General features: G+C 41.8%; 1 protein-coding gene across 1 annotated transcript in view; it reads right to left on the bottom strand.

Annotated features, from left to right (window-relative positions):
* Positions 1-1656: 1656 nt before the first annotated feature.
* LOC309569300 (CD48 antigen-like) overlaps positions 1657-18402 on the bottom strand; it is a 155029-nt gene continuing 138283 nt past the window's right edge. Inside the window, exon 7 of the mRNA XM_082275083.1 lies at positions 1657-1794. Coding sequence (XP_082131209.1) covers positions 1708-1794 — 87 coding nt within the window. The 3' untranslated portion in view covers positions 1657-1707. The remainder of the gene's footprint in view (positions 1795-18402) is intronic.

Raw genomic sequence — 18402 nt, forward strand, 5'->3', positions numbered from 1 at the left:
TACAGGATATTACACACATCATAGAAAATGCATAGCATATCACTTAGCATTAGCGAAATCTACTGTCCTATTTGTGAACTGCAGTTTATCGGCTAAGCTGAAAGCTGTTGTATCTCTAACAGATTCTTGATATGCGATTTTGTTCTTCATGTCTGTGAGTATGTCTTTGGCATTTTAATAAAACGTTTAAAGGTGTGCACGGGTAATGCACTAGGTGTTTGTGCCTCCTTTTCTCTTTCATGTGCCTATGTTTGGAGTTCCCTACCTGAGGAGAGCAGCACGCCTGTCATCCCCATCTGAGTGAGTGCTTCGGTGAATTGGTTAGTGATGAAGGTATATAACCTCTTTTGTGTTTTATATGATATACTGTATTTGTCTCCTTTGGTGATATTTCTCCTCACTGTTCACGGGGAACTATCCCCAGTAGGGTTCTGGATTACAATTGGAAAACATTTGACAGAGGTCCTAACCTAAAAAAAAATGTGGCTATTGTTAGATTTTTGTATAACACTCCTATTTTGTCTCTGTTTCTTAGGTCGGGAGGTTAATATTAAAAAAAAAACTAGACAACCACAAGGATTTGTTTTCTGATTGCTGTAAATCGGAGGTACGCTGTGCCACTGCCCACCTTACTTACTCAAATAGTTGGTGAGGAGGTGGCTATTTGTATATAACCCTCTTGTTTTGTCTCTGTTTCTTAAGTTGGGAGGTTAATAATATGAAAACTAGACACCCACAAGGATTTGTTGTCTGACTGTTGTAAGCGGGAGGTACTTTGTGCTTACCTTGGTTTTGGAAAGAGATACTGAAGAGGAGCAGACCTTCACAGCTCCTATTAGGGGACATGTCAAATATTAATTATGTCATACCCAACAAAATTGTTAAGAAAGCACTCTAAATCTCCGATAATGTTGCTCTCACGCTGGAGAAAAAAAAATCTGCAGAACCATGCTCGCTAGCAAGATAGTAGCAGGTCAGGTTTGTCTGCAGTCTAAGCAATTTTGGTACTGGTTTTAGAATGTTCGTAAGATATGTTTTAAATTCCTCTACATGTTCATAACTGGCAGAGGTATAAGACCTCAAACAGCATGAAAACTATGAATAGAAAAAAAAGTTCTAAAATAAAGTTTTGTCTGGCAAATAAAATTAATTCCTTGAGCCTTGATGATATGATGGGTCCCACAATACTTGCCTGTCCTACTACCTGAGCTTCTGATCATTGCTCAGTTGAACAGTTGTTAGCTGAAGAATATTCAGCATCTGACACGCACACAGAGGTTTATTTGATGTCTGATCCTCCTACTACACACTGTGGTTAAACCCGCTAATGTGACCCTACAGAGCTGTAGTTCCATAGAAGGCAGTGAGATGAACCACAGCATGCAGTGGGGGGATGTAGGTAAAGATCAGAGGACAGAGCTCTTGGACAGAGTGCTCTGGAAAGATCAGAGAACAGAGCATTTGGACAGAGCTGTAGTTCCATAGAGGGCAGTGAGAGGAACCACAGCATGCAGTGGGGGATGTAGGTAAAGATCAGAGGACAGAGCACTTGGACAGGTATGAATTAATCCTATTCTTTATCCAGGTGTTTTTCTTTATTTTTTTATTATCATTTTCTTTAAATCGTTGAGTCAAATAGGGTATGTAACATTGACCAAGAAGTACATGACTCACCAAGATGAAACTCACATCCATGAATTGTCTCATCTATTTTCTTTGAAAGCTTGTATAAAGAGTTTTAAATTTTTGAGGGGCTGGATCCACATGGTTGTCTCTTTCATGCCAAGCAAACCTCTGTAAAAGTAAAATACACAAGGTGAAAATCTTGTTTTGGGTGGTGCCCTTAAAAGGGAGGCATGAGAAGAGTTTATTACATTGTTCTTAGGACACTCAGCTGCAATAGTACATACAACACAAGGATGCTGCAGTGTTCATGGAAGCAAGAACAGCCCAAGATATAAGCAGGAGGAGTTTATCATTATAGAACAGAGCAACATTTGTCCTTATGCTGGGCGATGCACCGTACCGAATGGTACGAATGTTTACGGCAGTATGCCCAGGGATGAATGCCTAAAGTGCATATTGCCCAAAATGTTAGTACAACTTTGAGTACCATCTAGACCCACCCAGCGTCAGCAGCTTTCAGCCTCTTTCAGCCAGGATTCCACACACCATATATCACGTACCTGGAGGTGAGCCTGAATGGTGAGGAAGGCCACTCTTATGCCTCTGACTCGGAGCCCCTGATAGTGCAGACAAGAGGCGCCGGAGTTTAGAGTAGCACGAGTGCCTGATGTAACTGGAAGCAGGCTGAAGTCCACAGACAGGAATAGCCGGGTAGGTCCAGAAGATGAGCAGGTATGCAAGCAACTAGTGCTGGTGGCAGGAGCGTAGTGAGACAAGCCGGGTCAGAAGCCAAACGGTCATACAGGAGCCAGAAGGAGCGGACTGGAGCGGAAGTCAAGGGACAAGCCGGGGTCGGTGCAGGCGGAGAGCAGAGGATAGTCAGGACAAGCCGGGTCTGGTACTGGTAAGCAGGATACATGTTAGCAGGTTCAGGTCAACAAGGCTGAGGACAAAGCAGCACTGGAGCTGAGCAAAGGCTGGGTTTAAATAGCCCATTTGGTGCCAGCATCTGTCATGTTGCATGCTTGCGCATGCGCATTCGCCAAGTCCCGGCGGGATTGAATAGAAACACAACTTTGAACAGCAAGCCTCTTCTTACACCATAGCTAAACACCCAGTGTGCATGGGTCTTAAAGTATATCTTTTTCTGTATACTTGTGAATACAAAAGGCAAGACTTAGAACCCCTGATATGTTTTTATTGCTATCTGTAACGGATCACCTGGCACCCTGACTGGGTACCTCCGTTGACAGATGCTCCTAGTGCTTCCCGAGGGCTCCAAGCACTACACCAGACACCATAACCACCTCAGACCCCACGAACCGCCGCAGCTTGGTTGGGGTCTCGCCATCTCCTACCCATCCTGGACCTACGACAAGGCTCCAGGTTCCCGTGGGTGAACATCTCTTTTCCCAGAAAGTGAAGCAGGGACAAGAACAAGCTCTTACAAGAGCTTAGTGATTATCCAAGGGAGTATGAAGAGCATAGAAATCCCTTGTAGCAGGTTCCCCCAATGAGAGACAGGACTCTAGATTGAGGTAGAAATAGAACTCAAACTTTAATGGTACAGCTGCTCTTTTATACAGTTTTCCCCACAAGGTTACCGCCCAGGTGGACATTGTTGGGACGAGGCCCTGAAATTCACAATCCAATGAAAAGAGAGTTTTACACTCCCATACAGTGTACACAATCCCTCCCCTCTGTCTGATTACAGTATCATATGCAGATGAAAGTGTATACAGGAACAGAATTAAGCTAAACTAATTATCTAGCCATCTGAACAGAACAATGTAAGGTCATTAACATTTAACAATGGGACAGGTAAACTTTAGCACAATACACATTCCATCTCAAAACAGACAATAGAGCAAGTCTGCCAATGACAGTCTGTGTGGCTCTCTCACATTGAAGCTGGAATACACATTATCTCAATACACAAACAATAGGGAAAACCTGCCTGACATTGAGGGACATGTAATACACACATAATTTAGGAATCACACACTTCATGGCAATGGTCTACAACAGTCTACGTCTCCCAGTGTAAAGTGGGATTAAATCTTCATATTTCTATATGAAGATATTGCTGACAAATATTACTGTCCCACTTGAAGCAATTCAAACCATTAATTATCTGTCTTTCACTCCCAGTGATGGTGAACACCGTCACACTGTCTGTGTCCCCACTGGAGTTATTCATCCTCTCTATTTGTCCTGGTGAACACCAACATGGGGACAGAAAGTGATGGGAAATCTTTATTTTCCATTTGTCACAAAAATGGGAAATCTTCCAGTGGTGTCACCTATGACAACATTCAAAGTGTTTTTTATTTCTTATATTGTATAGTAGTACTCTCACTTTCTGATATGTCTTCAAAATACAAAGTGAAGGGAAACCTCCCTAGTGGGATACAAACACATGACTAGGGTAGCTTAGAGTCTTTGAGCATTTTTCCGGCGTTTTATTGCGCATTTTTCTGTACGATTTTGGCTTGTTTTTATGCACGTTTTTATACAACGTTTTTGGGCTTTGCCATTTTTTTTATTATCCAATGGAGAAAAATATCACTAAGTACTAATATATAAATAATTAACCCATAACCTTAACCCCAACCCTTAAAGAAATAATAATAATAATAATAAACAACCTAAACACCCTAACACAAAATAAATAAAATAATAACATTATTATTACTAATATTTTTATTTTTTATTTTGGGTGTTAATTTTATTATTATTAGTAGTATACATTTATTTATAATTGTTTAAGGTTAGGGGGTAATTATTGTAATGTATGTATTATTACATATTATTAATTTATTTATGATGCTTTTTAGTTATTTGTGTATTTATTTTACATTTATTTATTAATATGTTATCACTATTTTATTTTTTACATTTTTTAATTTGAGGAGAAAATCGCGCAAAACCGTGCAGCAAAACATGCAAATGCGCACAAAAACTTGCGTTTCCGTTCATTTCTATGGGAAAAAAAAAATGTCAAAAAGCTCAATTCAGCATTACATGTTAGGTGTCTATTGACTCGTGTAACATCATCTTTCACATTATAGAAAAAAGAAATTGGGCTAACTTTACTCTTTTTATTTTAGTTTTTTTATTCAGGAAAGCTTTTGTTTCCAAACAAACTGCGTTTTGAAAAACCTGCTGCGCAAATACTATATTACACTTAAATAGATACCTAACATGTCACGCCTAAAATTACATCTGCCTGTGGAATGGCGGCAAACTACGGTGCTTAAAATTCTCCTTAGACGACTTTTTATACCTCTTTACAGGTTACCAGTTTAGAGTTGCACAGGAGGACTGGTGCTAGAATTATTGCTCTCACTCTGACATTCGCCACAATGCCTCACATGTGCAGTTCGATCACCCTTTACATATGCGTGCAGGAGTAATGTATGCGTTTGCATTTGCGCATGAGGGCGCTTTATTTTTTCTTTTTTCGATTATTTTATACAAAAAAAATATTTTCTTACACTTTTTTTTTATTATTTTTTTTTATTAACTTTATTGCTATCACAAGGGATGAACAACGTCCCTTGTGATAGCATGGGGCATGACAGGTCCTCTTTATGGAGAGATTTGGGGTCTTTTAGATCCCAAATCTCTCCTCTGACTGAGGAGGCTTCTCTGGCTGCTGATGGCCAAGGGGCCAAACCAGAAGTGATACACAAAATACTAATCACTCCCAGTTTTCAGGGTTACAGAGAGAGGGGAATGACATCAGTTCCTCTCTCTCTGCACAGGGCAGCCATTGCCGCCTGCATCGCTCCCGGCTTCCGCAGTGGGACGGGAGAGGCGGTGGCGGTGGCAGGAGGGGGGTGGGACCTTCTGCCACCCGCAGAAGTGATCAAATGGCTTATTAGTCTGCCTTGTGCAGAATCGCCGGCTACAAAGAATGATACCGGGATGATGTCTGTAGGTGCAGGCATCATCCCGGTATTACCACTGAACCCCAAGGACATACAGGTACCTCCATTTGAGGGAAGTGGTTAAAGTGTACTTTTTCCCAAAACAATTGCGTTTGAAAGACCACTGGGCAGCTACAGTGGGACATAAAACTGCCACAACTGCCATTTTATTCTATAGGGTCTCTGCTAAAATATATATATATATAATGTTTGGGGGTTCTAAGTAATATTCTAGCAAAAAATACTGATTTTAAATTGTAAACAACAAATGTCTCAAAAAGGCCTGGTCTTAAAGTGGTTAAAAACTCATTACAAAAAAAAAAAAAAAAATAGAAAATTAACAAAACCGGTATAGCTTACTTTTAGTTATGTGTCAATTGCAGAAAAAAAAGTGAAAGTAGGAACAAAACACATCCACATTCTTGTTCCTCATACTGTAATAAAAGCCTGAAAGTGGTATACCCTCCCTAACAAATACCGGTTTCTTTGTATCTAAGGTAACAAGTCTTGACACAAGTTTATTGACTCAGTCCATTATCTTCAAGCGGCAGTTCTGGCGCGCTTATCTGTACATATAAATATCCGTTGCTTTATCTCCCCTGGCAGATGTTGGGGCAGAGCTTGTATAACTGCCAAAAACTGTCTTGTGAATATTTTATTTTTGCAGAGCCGGCCGATTGGTTCTACCAGTAATCTCCGTGGCTGGCTTGCTTTATTATGAATGTAAAAAATCCTGTTCTCCCAGCTTATACTTATTTTGTTTTGTAAACTTTCTAACACATTCAGATATTTTTATGTCAGGTAGTAAGTCAACACCACTGTCTATAAGAAAAAAAAAGGAAAAATTTGCTCTTGAGACCAAAGATATATTTGCCGTCATCTCTGGTTGATTCTAATAGAAATGTATATCCTCTTGCGTCTGGGATTGTATAGGCAATAAATATTCAACAGAAAATATGAAAAGTTTACATATGTATTTGTTTATATATAAAAGAGAATTGCCAAACATAGGGTCCTACAATTTCAACTTCATGCAAATATGGCAATTGGTTAAAAATTAGGCAGTGCAATGGAACCCTAATGCCTCGTTTCCACTGAGCGGTTCGGTTTGGTACAGTACGCAATTTTTGCCGTTTCCATTGTCAAAAGTTCTGAATGGTCCCCTAATTCCGACCCGTACAGTACCACTTTTTTGGGACCCTTTCGTTGGGGTACCAAGCACATTAGTCCCGTACCAACAGGGTGGAGCTACACTGTTGAGATACTATTGAGCTGAGGTACTGTTGAGCTGAGGTACTGTTGGCGGTGGAAACGCAAGCCTGATCGAGGTGTATCGTTGCGAACCATAACGAAATTAACCGTACCGCTCAGTAGAAATAAGGCATAATAGTGCCCGGTCAATGGCTGACAGATCCCATCTGCTCCATCCCATTGCTGATTCGGTACGGTACGCAATTTTTGCCGTTTCCATTGTCAAAAGTTGGGAATGGTACCCTAATTCTGAACCATACTGTACCACTTTTTTGGGACCCTTTCGTTGGGGTACCAAGCACATTAGTCCCATACCAACAGAGTGGAGCTACACTGTTGAGATACTGTTGAGCTGAGGTACTGTTGGCGGTGGAAACGCAAGCCTGATCAAGGTGTATTGTTCCGAACCATACCTAACCGAACCGTACCGCTCAGTAGAAACAAGGCATAATAGTGCCCGGTCAATGGCTGACAGATCCCATCTGCTCCATCCCATTGCCTACAATAACCACAACTTAGCCCTAAGTGGTAATTCTAGCTGTTTGTAGGAATCCTTCATTCATACGACATATTTTTCTTATGGTGAATGCTACAAAAATGCTGGGATTCCAACGTGTTTCAACATTCAATCAAATCTTCTTTAAAGAAATTGATTATCACTCTGTAAGTATAACCAGCCATAATTACATTTGTAAAAAAAAAAAAAAAATGATGAAAGAGCACGCATGTTCATTCGTGACCTCGCGCAATTTTTATTTCTATCTTATATACCAAGAGATTTTTTGTTTGATATACCTGAGCGCTTTTATGTATTTGTTTTTATATAATTTGTGAATTTCTCTTATATGCAGGTGAAAGTGCGTCACTTCTTAGTGCACTTGCTTTAGGTATACATGTAGATAAAATAAAATAACGCCTCTCTGGTGGTGTTCGTTCGGCCACCCTCACTATCAGGTTGCGCACAAAGATCTCTGGCTATTTCTTATCTCCAAAACAGTGGTAATGTACCTCTCTGGTGGGAGAGTGATCCTCCCTAGCATACTGCAAGTAATAACAAGGAATTATATACCCTTAACCCGTAATGTGTTGTCACTCAAACTTTTGCTTTTCTTCATTTCTAATATGTACTTACGGTGGGATGGTAAAAGAAAAGAGTACCTTTTAAATATTTTCCGTTGAATATTTATTGCCTATACAATCCCAACTGCAAGAGGATATAAATTTATATTAGGAACACCACTGACTATAACAGTGTTTCTCAACCAGGGTTCTGTGGAACTCTAGGGTTCCTCCAGAGGTGCTAGGGGTTCCTTGTGCAATGGGCAGTTTCTGCCTCTCGGATAAGCTTCCACTGACAGCATTGATCATCTTAGCTATCTGGAAGAAGGTATTTCTTATAAATGTCCACAAATGTAAGGAGCATTCCTCCCACTGACCATCACACTAATGTATCATGAGTTGTAGATACAGTCATTTTTAGCAGGGGTTCCCTGAGACCTGAAAATTATTTCAAGGGTTCCTCTGTCTTAAAAAAGGTTGAGAAAGGCTGGTCTATAATATGAAACTATGATCTATCAGAGCTACAAATATGGTTTCTGGTAAACCCATGAATAAAAGTGTGATATATTGCAGGATACTAGTCTTTAGATAAGGTGGCTGCAATAAATTTTCTAGGCCAATTACATTTTCTGCAATGAGATACCTGGATCTTGCCAAAATCCATTGTCAAAAAACTAAAGTGAATTCCCAAAGGTTGCAGTAGGAGAGGGCCTAGATGGAAGAGTAAGGGAGCCCAGGCTAATAAATCCAACAGGAGGTGGCCATTGACCGTATACAATGTAAACTACAAAAAGAGTAGGGAGACCCGAGATCCCCCCAGAGAGGAGTCAACTAGGGACACCAGTTGGATGAAATTCAAAAAATAATAATAACTTTATTTGGCACATATGCCAGTGCAAACATCAACAGTGTGAACAGGTGAGGCATAGCATGAATAAAAACAGTATAAAAACAAGGTAACATCCAGTTGAGGAACATCAACCCGGGTTGAATGAAAGGGTAAGTGATAATAGATAGAGCAATGATGATATGTAGCAGCCAATGAGGCTAAGGAGTGTATTGCACAATCCCAATACCGGTAATCAGTAATTAACAAAGTAGTTGAAATGTTCTTGGCAGATACAGTCCCCCCCAAGGGAGGTCACAACATGGGGTGAATGGTGGTAAAGGTGTGGGGTCCCGTGTCGGGATAGCTGAATCTGGTAAGAACAGGTAATGGTGGACTGGAGGCAAACAATGAAGGTTTGCTGAATAAAGAGGTTTCCCAAAACGTCATATACTGCTTGGATGAGAAAGTCACTCAGAAAACATCAGTTGGTAAACATACATATCTTGCTAGTTACCATCCTTCAGGCATGAATTTGTGCCACAAGACTGGTCCCGGGGTGTGTAGACCTTGGTGATGTGATGGCGGTACACTCCGGCGTTGGCGTTCCCCGTGGCTCGCTCTCCCTCCGTGTACTTCTCTGTTACAGGGGCGGGCACTCCGATTGCGGCCCGACGTCACGCCGGACGTAGGAGGCGGGGGGACGCAGTGATTGCAGCTGTACAATGTCCGCTAGTCACAGTGGTCGCCGTTCCATTGGATGGAAGAAGATGACGTGGATGCTGATGCGTTTCACTGGCACAAAGCCAATTTCCTCAGAGCTAACGGTGGGAGGAAGTGGTTGGACATTTATAGAGGCCCGTAATTGAATAAACATGTGATTTCTAATTTGGATTCATGTAGTGTGTGTTACACTCTTTCAGCCACAAGATGTCCTCACTCCAATCAAAATGAATGAAGAGATGTAATGCTCCCACGGACGTCATTCTATTTCACCATGAGAGTATGTGCCCAAGAAAGAAGGCTATCATCTCCATGAGAAATTAGGCCATATTAACCAGTATTAACAATAAAGATAAAACATACACAGGACAAAAAAGGGGTCTTGCTGATGATAATATATATCTACAGTCAAATTAAATTTCCTATTGATAAACTATAGTCTGAAAAGAACGTACAGTAGTCCTCCTATATTTCAGAGAATAGAAGGACTTCATAGAAGTATATAGACATATACAGAGATTTCCTGCCCACATATTGTCCGTGTCTTTCCTTCCTCAGGTCAAGTTCCCTCTATAAACCAAAAAGGGGGGGATTAAATGCTCAATATGGGTTATACTTCACTACACATACAAAAACCAGTCGATTTTAGGCCGGCCTTTAAAGTAGGAGGGAAACATGAGGAGAGAAAGAAAGAAAGAGACTGGAAGGGACGAGATGTCAATAGACTCACCTGATTCTCTAGATGGGTAAACAAATGTGGACATCCATATACCCACAAAAGGGCAGAATGCAAAAGAAAGGGAGGTACAAAAATTGCATAGATTAAAGGGGTGGGGGTCAGGGAATATACAGATGTAATTCCAATGGGTGGGGGTTTAACCATCCATATGAAAATAGGTAGGAGGGATACTAGGATTCAAGGAAAGGTTGTAAGCTGAATTCCACATTTCGTCCCCGGGGTGGCAATGACCCCATTCTGTAAATCCAGTATTCTCCTTCTGTAACAGAATGGTGTCAAAGTCCCCCCTCCTAGGTGGAAGTTTCAACACATAAATGCCCCTTATTTTTACACCGCCCGGATTAGAATCATGGTGTTCTAGGAAGTGTAGCGGAATGGTTTTATTATCCACTTTTTTCCGGATATCAGTCAGATGTTCTGCTATCCTGACTTTGAGCTGTCTTTTAGTTTTATCTATGTAGGTTTTGCTACAAGGACAGATCAGCTGGCAGATGACCCGTGTTGTTTGACAATTAGTGAAACTATTGATCTTGAAGTCTGTTAGGCCATCACAGCTGGAGAAAGAATCTGACCTTATAACAAACCTACATATGGAACATCTGCCGCAGGTAAACATTCCTTTCAATGGGAGTAGAGAGGAAAGCCAGTCCCTACTTTTACCTGTTCTGACATATTCAGAGTGGGTAAGGCTGTCCTTAAGATTTTTAGCTCTTTTAGCTGTGACTAGTGGCCTTGAGCCTACAATTTGACCAATAAGGGGTGAAACTGTCAAAACTTGCCAATGTTTGTTTAATATGGCCTTGACCTGGTTCCATTGTGTGCCAAATCTAGTCACTATACGAGGGTAAGATGGCTTTGAATTTAATGAAAAATAGATTGAACTTCCTTGTTAGTAAGCAGACCTGTTCTCTTTCTAAGGGCTGCCTTTTTGCAATCCATTGTCCTTGCAGATTCCTGTGCACTGAGCAACTATCTCAAACCATGTTTTCGCCCTTCCCAGTTACCCTCTGAAAACTACAAAAAAACTGTGTAATGAAGATAAGGACAGGGGACGTGGGGACAGGGGACGTGTTTGTTGATCACATTAGAAAAACCCATGATGCTCACCTACACTGCACTGCAGAGTGCATGAGCATCATGGGAAATATAGTTCCGAAACATCTGAAAACTACAAAAAAACTGTGTAATGAAGATAAGGACAGGGGACGTGGGGACAGGGGACGTGTTTGTTGATCACATTAGAAAAACCCATGATGCTCACCTACACTGCACTGCAGAGTGCATGAGCATCATGGGAAATATAGTTCCGAAACATCTGGGGTGCCAAGGATCGCCATCACTGTAGGGTGATATCGCCGCTACTCCAGACAGGAAGTTGAGTGAGGGCAAGCTGGCCCCCACTCGACTCTATGGCCTTGAAGGACCAAAGCGACATCATACGTCGCTTCCTCCCAACGGCCTTAAAGAGCCGTTGACATTTTTTTTTTTGCTTTGAAGTGTAGATGTGAGATCTGAGGTCTTTTTGACCCCAGATCTCACATTAACCACTTGCCGACCGCCTCACGCAGATATACTGCGGCAGGGCTGCTCGACTGTACATAATCATGTATATCTACGTGATTAGGTGCTCCTGGTCTCGGCGGCTAGCGCACGCCGCCGGGGCCGCGCTCCCGTAGTGATTAGACACAGCAGGAGCCAGACTGCAGGAGGAACGGGTTCGATCACCGCCAACCACCGATCTCTGTGTGCCTTTCACAGAATGCTTTCTGCCTTGCTCCTGTTACAGGATCTGAGATACAGTCCGGAAGGTGCAGGCATCTAGCTGGGGGTTGGTTTAGGGGGTGGGGCGATTGAGGTCATCCTAACAGCAGGAGCCCGGGAGAGTGGCAATCTCCCATGCTGCTGAGGTGTGTGAATTTAGTGGGGAGGAGGGAGTTCTGTACACTGTGGAAGACTTGGAGGGGGGAACTGAGTGTGTTGGGGGACAGACTGCTGCCTTCCATCTAATGTTCTATGTTGTCTGTGCCTTCTAATGGGCCATGCTGTCTGTGCCCCCGAATGTGCCATGTTGTCTGTGCCATCGAATGTGCCATGTTGGCTGTGCCTTCTAATGTGCCCTGTTGTCTGTGCCTTCTAATGTGCCATGCTCTCTGTGCCATCTAATGTGCCATGCTGTCTGTGCAATCTAATGTTCTATGTTGTCTGTGCCTTCTAATGTGCCATGCTGTCTGTGCCATCTAATGTGCTATATTGTCTGTGCCATCTAATGTGCCATGCTGTCTGTGCCATGTATTGTGCCATGCTGTCTGTGCCTTCTAATGTGCCATACTGTCTGTGCTTTTAATGTGCCATGCTGTCTGTGCCATCTAATGTTCTATGTTGTCTCTGCCTTCTAATGTGCCATACTGTCTGTGCTTTTAATAGACCATGCTGTCTGTGCCATCTAATGTGCCATGGTGTCTGCGCCTTCTAATGTGCCATACTGTCTGTGCTTTTAATGTGCCATGCTGTCTGTGCCATCTAATGTTCTATGTTGTCTGTGCCTTCTAATGTTCCATACTGTCTGTGCTTTTAATAGACCATCCTGTCTGTGCCATCGAATGTTCTTTGTTGTCTGTGCCTTCTAATATGCCATGCTGTCTGTGCCATCTAATGTGCCATGCTGTCTGTGCCATCTAATGTGACATGTTGTCTGTGCCATCTAATGTGCCATGCTGACTGTGCCGTCTAATGTGCCATGCTGCCTGTGCCTTCTAATGTGCTATGTTGTCTGTGCCATTGAATGTGCCATTTTATCTGTGCCATCTAATGTGCCATGCTGTCTGTCCCTTCTAATGTGCTATGCTGTCTGTGCCATATAATGTGCAATGTTGTCTGTGCCTTCTAATATGCCATGCTGTCTGTGCCTTCTAATTTGCCATGCTGTCTGTGCCATCTAATGTGCCATGCTTTCTGTGCCATCTAATGTTCTATGTGTCTGTGCCTTCTAATGTGCCATACTGTCTGTGCTTTTAATAGACCATGCTGTCTGTGCCATCAAATGTTCTTTTTTGTCTGTGCCTTCTAATGTGTCATGCTGTCTGTGCCTTCAAATACACCATGCTGTCTGTGCCTTCTAATGTGCCATGCTGTCTGTGCCATCTAATGTGCCTTGTTGTCTGTGCCTTCTAATGTGCCATGCTGTCTGTGCCATCTAATGTGCCATGTTGTCTGTGCCATCTAATGTGCCATGTTGTCTGTGCCTTCTAATGTGCAATGCTGTCTGTGCCATCTAATGTGCCATGTTGTCTGTGCCTTCTAATGTTCCATGCAGTCTGTGCTTTCTTATGTGCCATGTTGTCTGTGCCATCGAATGTGCCATGCTGTCTGTGTCAACTAATGTGCCATGCTGTCTGTCCCTTCTAATGTGCCATGCTGTCTGTGCCTACTAATGTGCCATGTTGTCTGTCCCTTCTAATGTGCCATGTTGTCTATCCCTTCTAATGTGCCATGCTTTCTGTGCCTTCTAATGTGCCATGTTGTCTGTCCCTTCTAATGTGCCATGCTGTCTGTCCCTTCTAATGTGCCATGCTGTCTGTGCCTTCTAATGTGCCATGATGTCTGTCCCTTCTAATGTGCTATGCCGTCTGTCCCTTCTAATGTGCCATGCTGTCTGTGCCTTCCATGTAACATGCGTTGCTGTCTGTGTCTTTCATGTAACGTGCCATGCTGTGCCTTCCATGTGATGAACCCTGCTTTGCCTTTGATGTAATGTGCATTGTGTGCAAGTGTCCCTCATTCTCAAGTTCAAAAGTTGGGAGGTATGGATCTGGCTTGCTATTGACCTGACCTTGGATCCCATTTATGCTCTAATTAACGGTTCCTGACTTTGGCTTACTCCTGACCTCGCTCCTGTCCAGTGCCTTGGTACCTCTCTGCCTGCATGTTGCTGACTCTGGCTATCTTGACTACACTTTTGTCTCCTGTTTGGCTTCAGGTTACTTCCAGGTGCCTAAGCTATCTGTCTGTCATCCCAGCTATAGTGGACACAATATGCTCCTGTCTCAAACCTGCGGGGAGCTCCAGCAAGCCACGCATCCTGAGCCTGCAATCCTGGTGGTGTCTCCCTTTAACCTTGGCTGATCTATCCGGCATCATTGCAGTTTCTAACCTGATGTTCTGCCTGACCCACCAAGTCTACAACTCTAGCTACCTGCTCTGCAATCAACACCTACAGGCACTTGTGTTCCTTCTGTCCCTTGGCACCATCTGTTCCACTCTCAGTGGGGCCTGGGCTGGAGATACAAGAGAGGCAGACCTGGTCATGTCAGCCTCCTACCAGGTACGTGACAAGCAGGTTAAAATATAGGAAAAAAAGCTAATATAATTTCCCAGAAACAGTCTTTAGTATCTGCACTGGTGCTTTCCTCCCCTGCATCTATTCTTGATTTCTTATCTTTATTCATTTCCTGATGTCCTACTTTTGGGTTTGTACAATGTTTGCTATGCTGTAAAAGCACCCTTTTGGAGTTTTATTTTTTCCCATAAAACAATTTTTATTGAAAACCAATGAATACAGACATCTGCACAGCAGCATATGAAACAAAATGTAAATTAGAAGAACCACATACAGGTTATCCAACAATACAGGCCATACTTCACAGCAAATAAGATAATTCCTCCTAGATGGGGCCAAGGCCCAATCCCCTTTAAGTGCAGACAAATCAGGAACATACATACAGGCTACTGGATTTCACATAATAACTCATTAAGGCTAGTCAGGATACTACTGAAGTGCCACTGTGGCACAGAAACAGTGATATTTAGCCAGATTGAGGTAAGCCATAGTCTAGGGGGTCCAGTACAGGATGGTTAAGGTGAGGAGGAGTGAAAGAAAAAGTCACGTCACCCTTCTACGGTCAGGGCGAGTTCACGAGGCGCAAGTATGGCTCTGAGAAGTGTACCGAAGCTGTAGGCCGCTTCAATAGTCAAAGAAGAGGACAGACACAGAGAGCAGGAGCCAGAAAGGCGAAAAAGACAAGCCACGAGGAGGGGTAGGACGTAGACAAGAGGTGACAAGAGCAGCAACAAAAAAAGAGAAAAAAAAGAGGGGGGGGGTAGAGGGGTTTTGGAGGTTTTTATTTAATGAAATTGCATGAAATATTCAATAAAAAACAATTTCCTCTTGTTCACTCATATATTACATACTTAGGAATTAAAATTGGTAGAGACCTGTCTTCACTGTATATGTTAAATTTTACTCCATTGTTTGAAAAGATAAAGAAAGAATTGCGTATGTGGCATAAATTACCCCTGTCATTCTTTGGAAGATGCCACCTGATCAAGATGATCAGCTTCCCATGCCTATTGTATCAGTTACAAACCATACCACTTCTATTGAAGCATAAGGATGTTCAAATGTTGAATAGAGCTTTCTCAAAATGTATTTGGCAAGGCAAACGCCCGCGAATTTCGCTGGAAAAGTTGCACCTACCGAAGAACATAGGGGGGGCTGGTCTTCCGAATGTTAGATTGTATAACCTTGCATGTCTGCTGAGGTATGGGCTGGACTGGCTTATGAAGGGAAATTGTTATACTAATAACGCTTTGGAGGAACAAATAGCTCATCCTCTGAGTCTGGCGGGCATTTTGCATAGTAAATTTTCATCTTTACCAAAAACAATACAACAACACGTCTTGCTAAGAGACACTTTCATAGCCTGGAGGGAACCCCGCAAGAAATTACATGTTTCACTAGGAATTTCAAAGTATCTACCATTGATGGGAAACCCAATGTTTCCTCAGGCAAGGGACCATCTAGCCTTTGAATATTGGAAATCTAAGGGCTTGGTGAAAGCATACTCTCTGATACAAATGGAAAGCGGGACCTCCAGACTCAAATTTAAATCTTTTCAGGACCTTGCTACAGAATATGATCTTCCTAAATCTCACTTCCTGGCCTACCATCAAGCAACTTCGTATATATCTTCATGTGCTCCAAGCCTGTCAGAGGGCTTCCAACATACAATGATTGACACTCTGACACAACAGAGGTCCTACTCAATATCTACAATATTTAAATTACTACAAGATGAGTTGCTTCCTCCTTCTACAGATAGAATTTTTGAGAAGTGGCATATAGACTTTCCTGAATTAGAGTTTTCACATCTGATACTTCAGGGTTATAGGCTTACCAGGACACTTACGGTGAATGAAATATGGAGAGAGACTCAATTTAAATTTATCCATAAAGCCTATATTCCAGCCCTCATTACCAAAGATAAGAGAACGAAAGCTATATGTCCTCTCTGTAAGTTAATGAGACCTACATTGGCCCACAGATTTTGGCACTGCCCTAGAGTGCTTCCATTCTGGGATAGAGTAGTGCACTATGTCAACGCGGTAATGAATACCGACCTACGGAAATCTCTGCATCTCATGCTATTCGGAATCAATTTGCCAAATAATACCTCTCAGGCAAACCTATCATCCACCGTCCCTCTGTGGACACATCTATGTTTTTTGGCGGCTAAGAGGACCATCCTAAAATCATGGATCCAGCCTAATTCACCTACTCTATCTGCTCTTAAAAGGGAGCTTCGGTCATTCTTGCATAAGGAACGTATGGATACAGTTCTACAACATTATATTTCCACAAAGACATTCTTTGACAAATGGCAACCCTTTATAGAGCAAGAATTTGCGGACGAGGATATTCAATACCTTATGAAACCTTTTAGACATATGGACTGGTATTTAAAGGCAGAAATAGAACAAACTTTGGGAAAATTAAAGATAAGGGATTCGTAGGCCTGAATAATGTAATCATTCTCCTTTTTAAATTGATTTACTGACTTATTCTCTGCCTATGTTAAGGCATTATATGGATGCATGCAGTGTTGACGGATCAACACTTTAGGATACATACAGGAACACCCATTTCCAATAGCAAAAATGAATCAATCGGACTAGCCTATGTTATTATATTAAGATGTTGAGAAATTATATTTCCCCCCCCCCCCCCTTTTTTTTTTTTTCTTCTTTCTTTCTTTCTTTTTTATATTATTATACAAATATAGATTTTGATATTGCGATCATTCTTCTTTTTTTATGTTTGTATGACTTGTTGGTTAAAAAAATTGAATAAAAAGAGATTTAAAAAAAAATAAATAAAAAAAAAAAAAAACGCAAAAGAAAACCACCGCATCTAAGAACTGGTAAGATGCAATATGAGAAATACTTGGTTATGAGTTTAGATATTGGAAAAAAATGTTAAAAAGGTTGTGCTTAGCTTTAAAATTGTGAATTCAGAAAATGCTGCAATCAAAAAATTCCTGAATTAGTGAGGAAATGGTATGTATGTGTGTCTATAAGATGTTCTAATTCTGACTGTAAATGTGTTCCCAAAACAAATGTGAGAACTGTTACAAAAAATATTTTATGTCAGACGATATTACTGCAAAGATCTAAAAAAATGCAAAATTTCAGTAAAAAATACACTAAAGTTAATTTTAGGGCACACAAACATAATAAATTACCCATTTTTTTTTTGGTAAAGGCTAAAAGAAGAGGTTTCACAAAGTAAACAGATACCCAACATGTCAAACCTTAAATTTGCATGCGCCCGTGAAATGGAGACAAACTAGTACCCTACATTTTCCATAGGGGACACTTTAAAAGCCACCTATAGGTCATCAGTTTAGTGTTACGGAGAAGGTCTGGTGCTAAAAAATATTGTTCTCACTCCAGCGCCTGGGACAATATGTAACACGTGCATCGTTCTCATGTGTAGGCGCCCCCAATGTGTGCGTTTACATTCATACGTGCGTATATGTGGGGGTGGGGTTCTCCAAAAAAATTGGGGGGGGGGGGGATTTTATGTACCTACATTTTTTACTGGTAACATTTGTTTTTTTTTTCTTAACTTTTTTTCATCACATAGGAGAATTTTTGTTCCCCATGTGATGATTTTCTGATGACAGGTTATCTTTAATAAGACATCCAAAAAGTCTAAAATAACCTGGATGTCTACCCCTGTGCTCCAGTGATTGACATGCAAAGCAGATCGCATTGCAATACAGTCTTTTTCAGCCAAGGTGGCCAAAAACAATGAGAAGCAGAACTAGCGTCAAACATGTTTCTTTCCAGGTCGGCTACAAGGAGAGGAAGAGAGCAGATGCGTGTCTGCTCTTCTCCCTCCCCTCTACCCTGTGGTACCCACTATGCTGATCCCAGGCCTGCAGATGGGCAAGCAGAGCCTGGGATAC

The sequence above is a fragment of the Pelophylax lessonae genome (assembly GCF_965119305.1).
Source record: "Pelophylax lessonae genome assembly, chromosome: 13".
Classification (NCBI taxonomy): domain Eukaryota; kingdom Metazoa; phylum Chordata; class Amphibia; order Anura; family Ranidae; genus Pelophylax; species Pelophylax lessonae.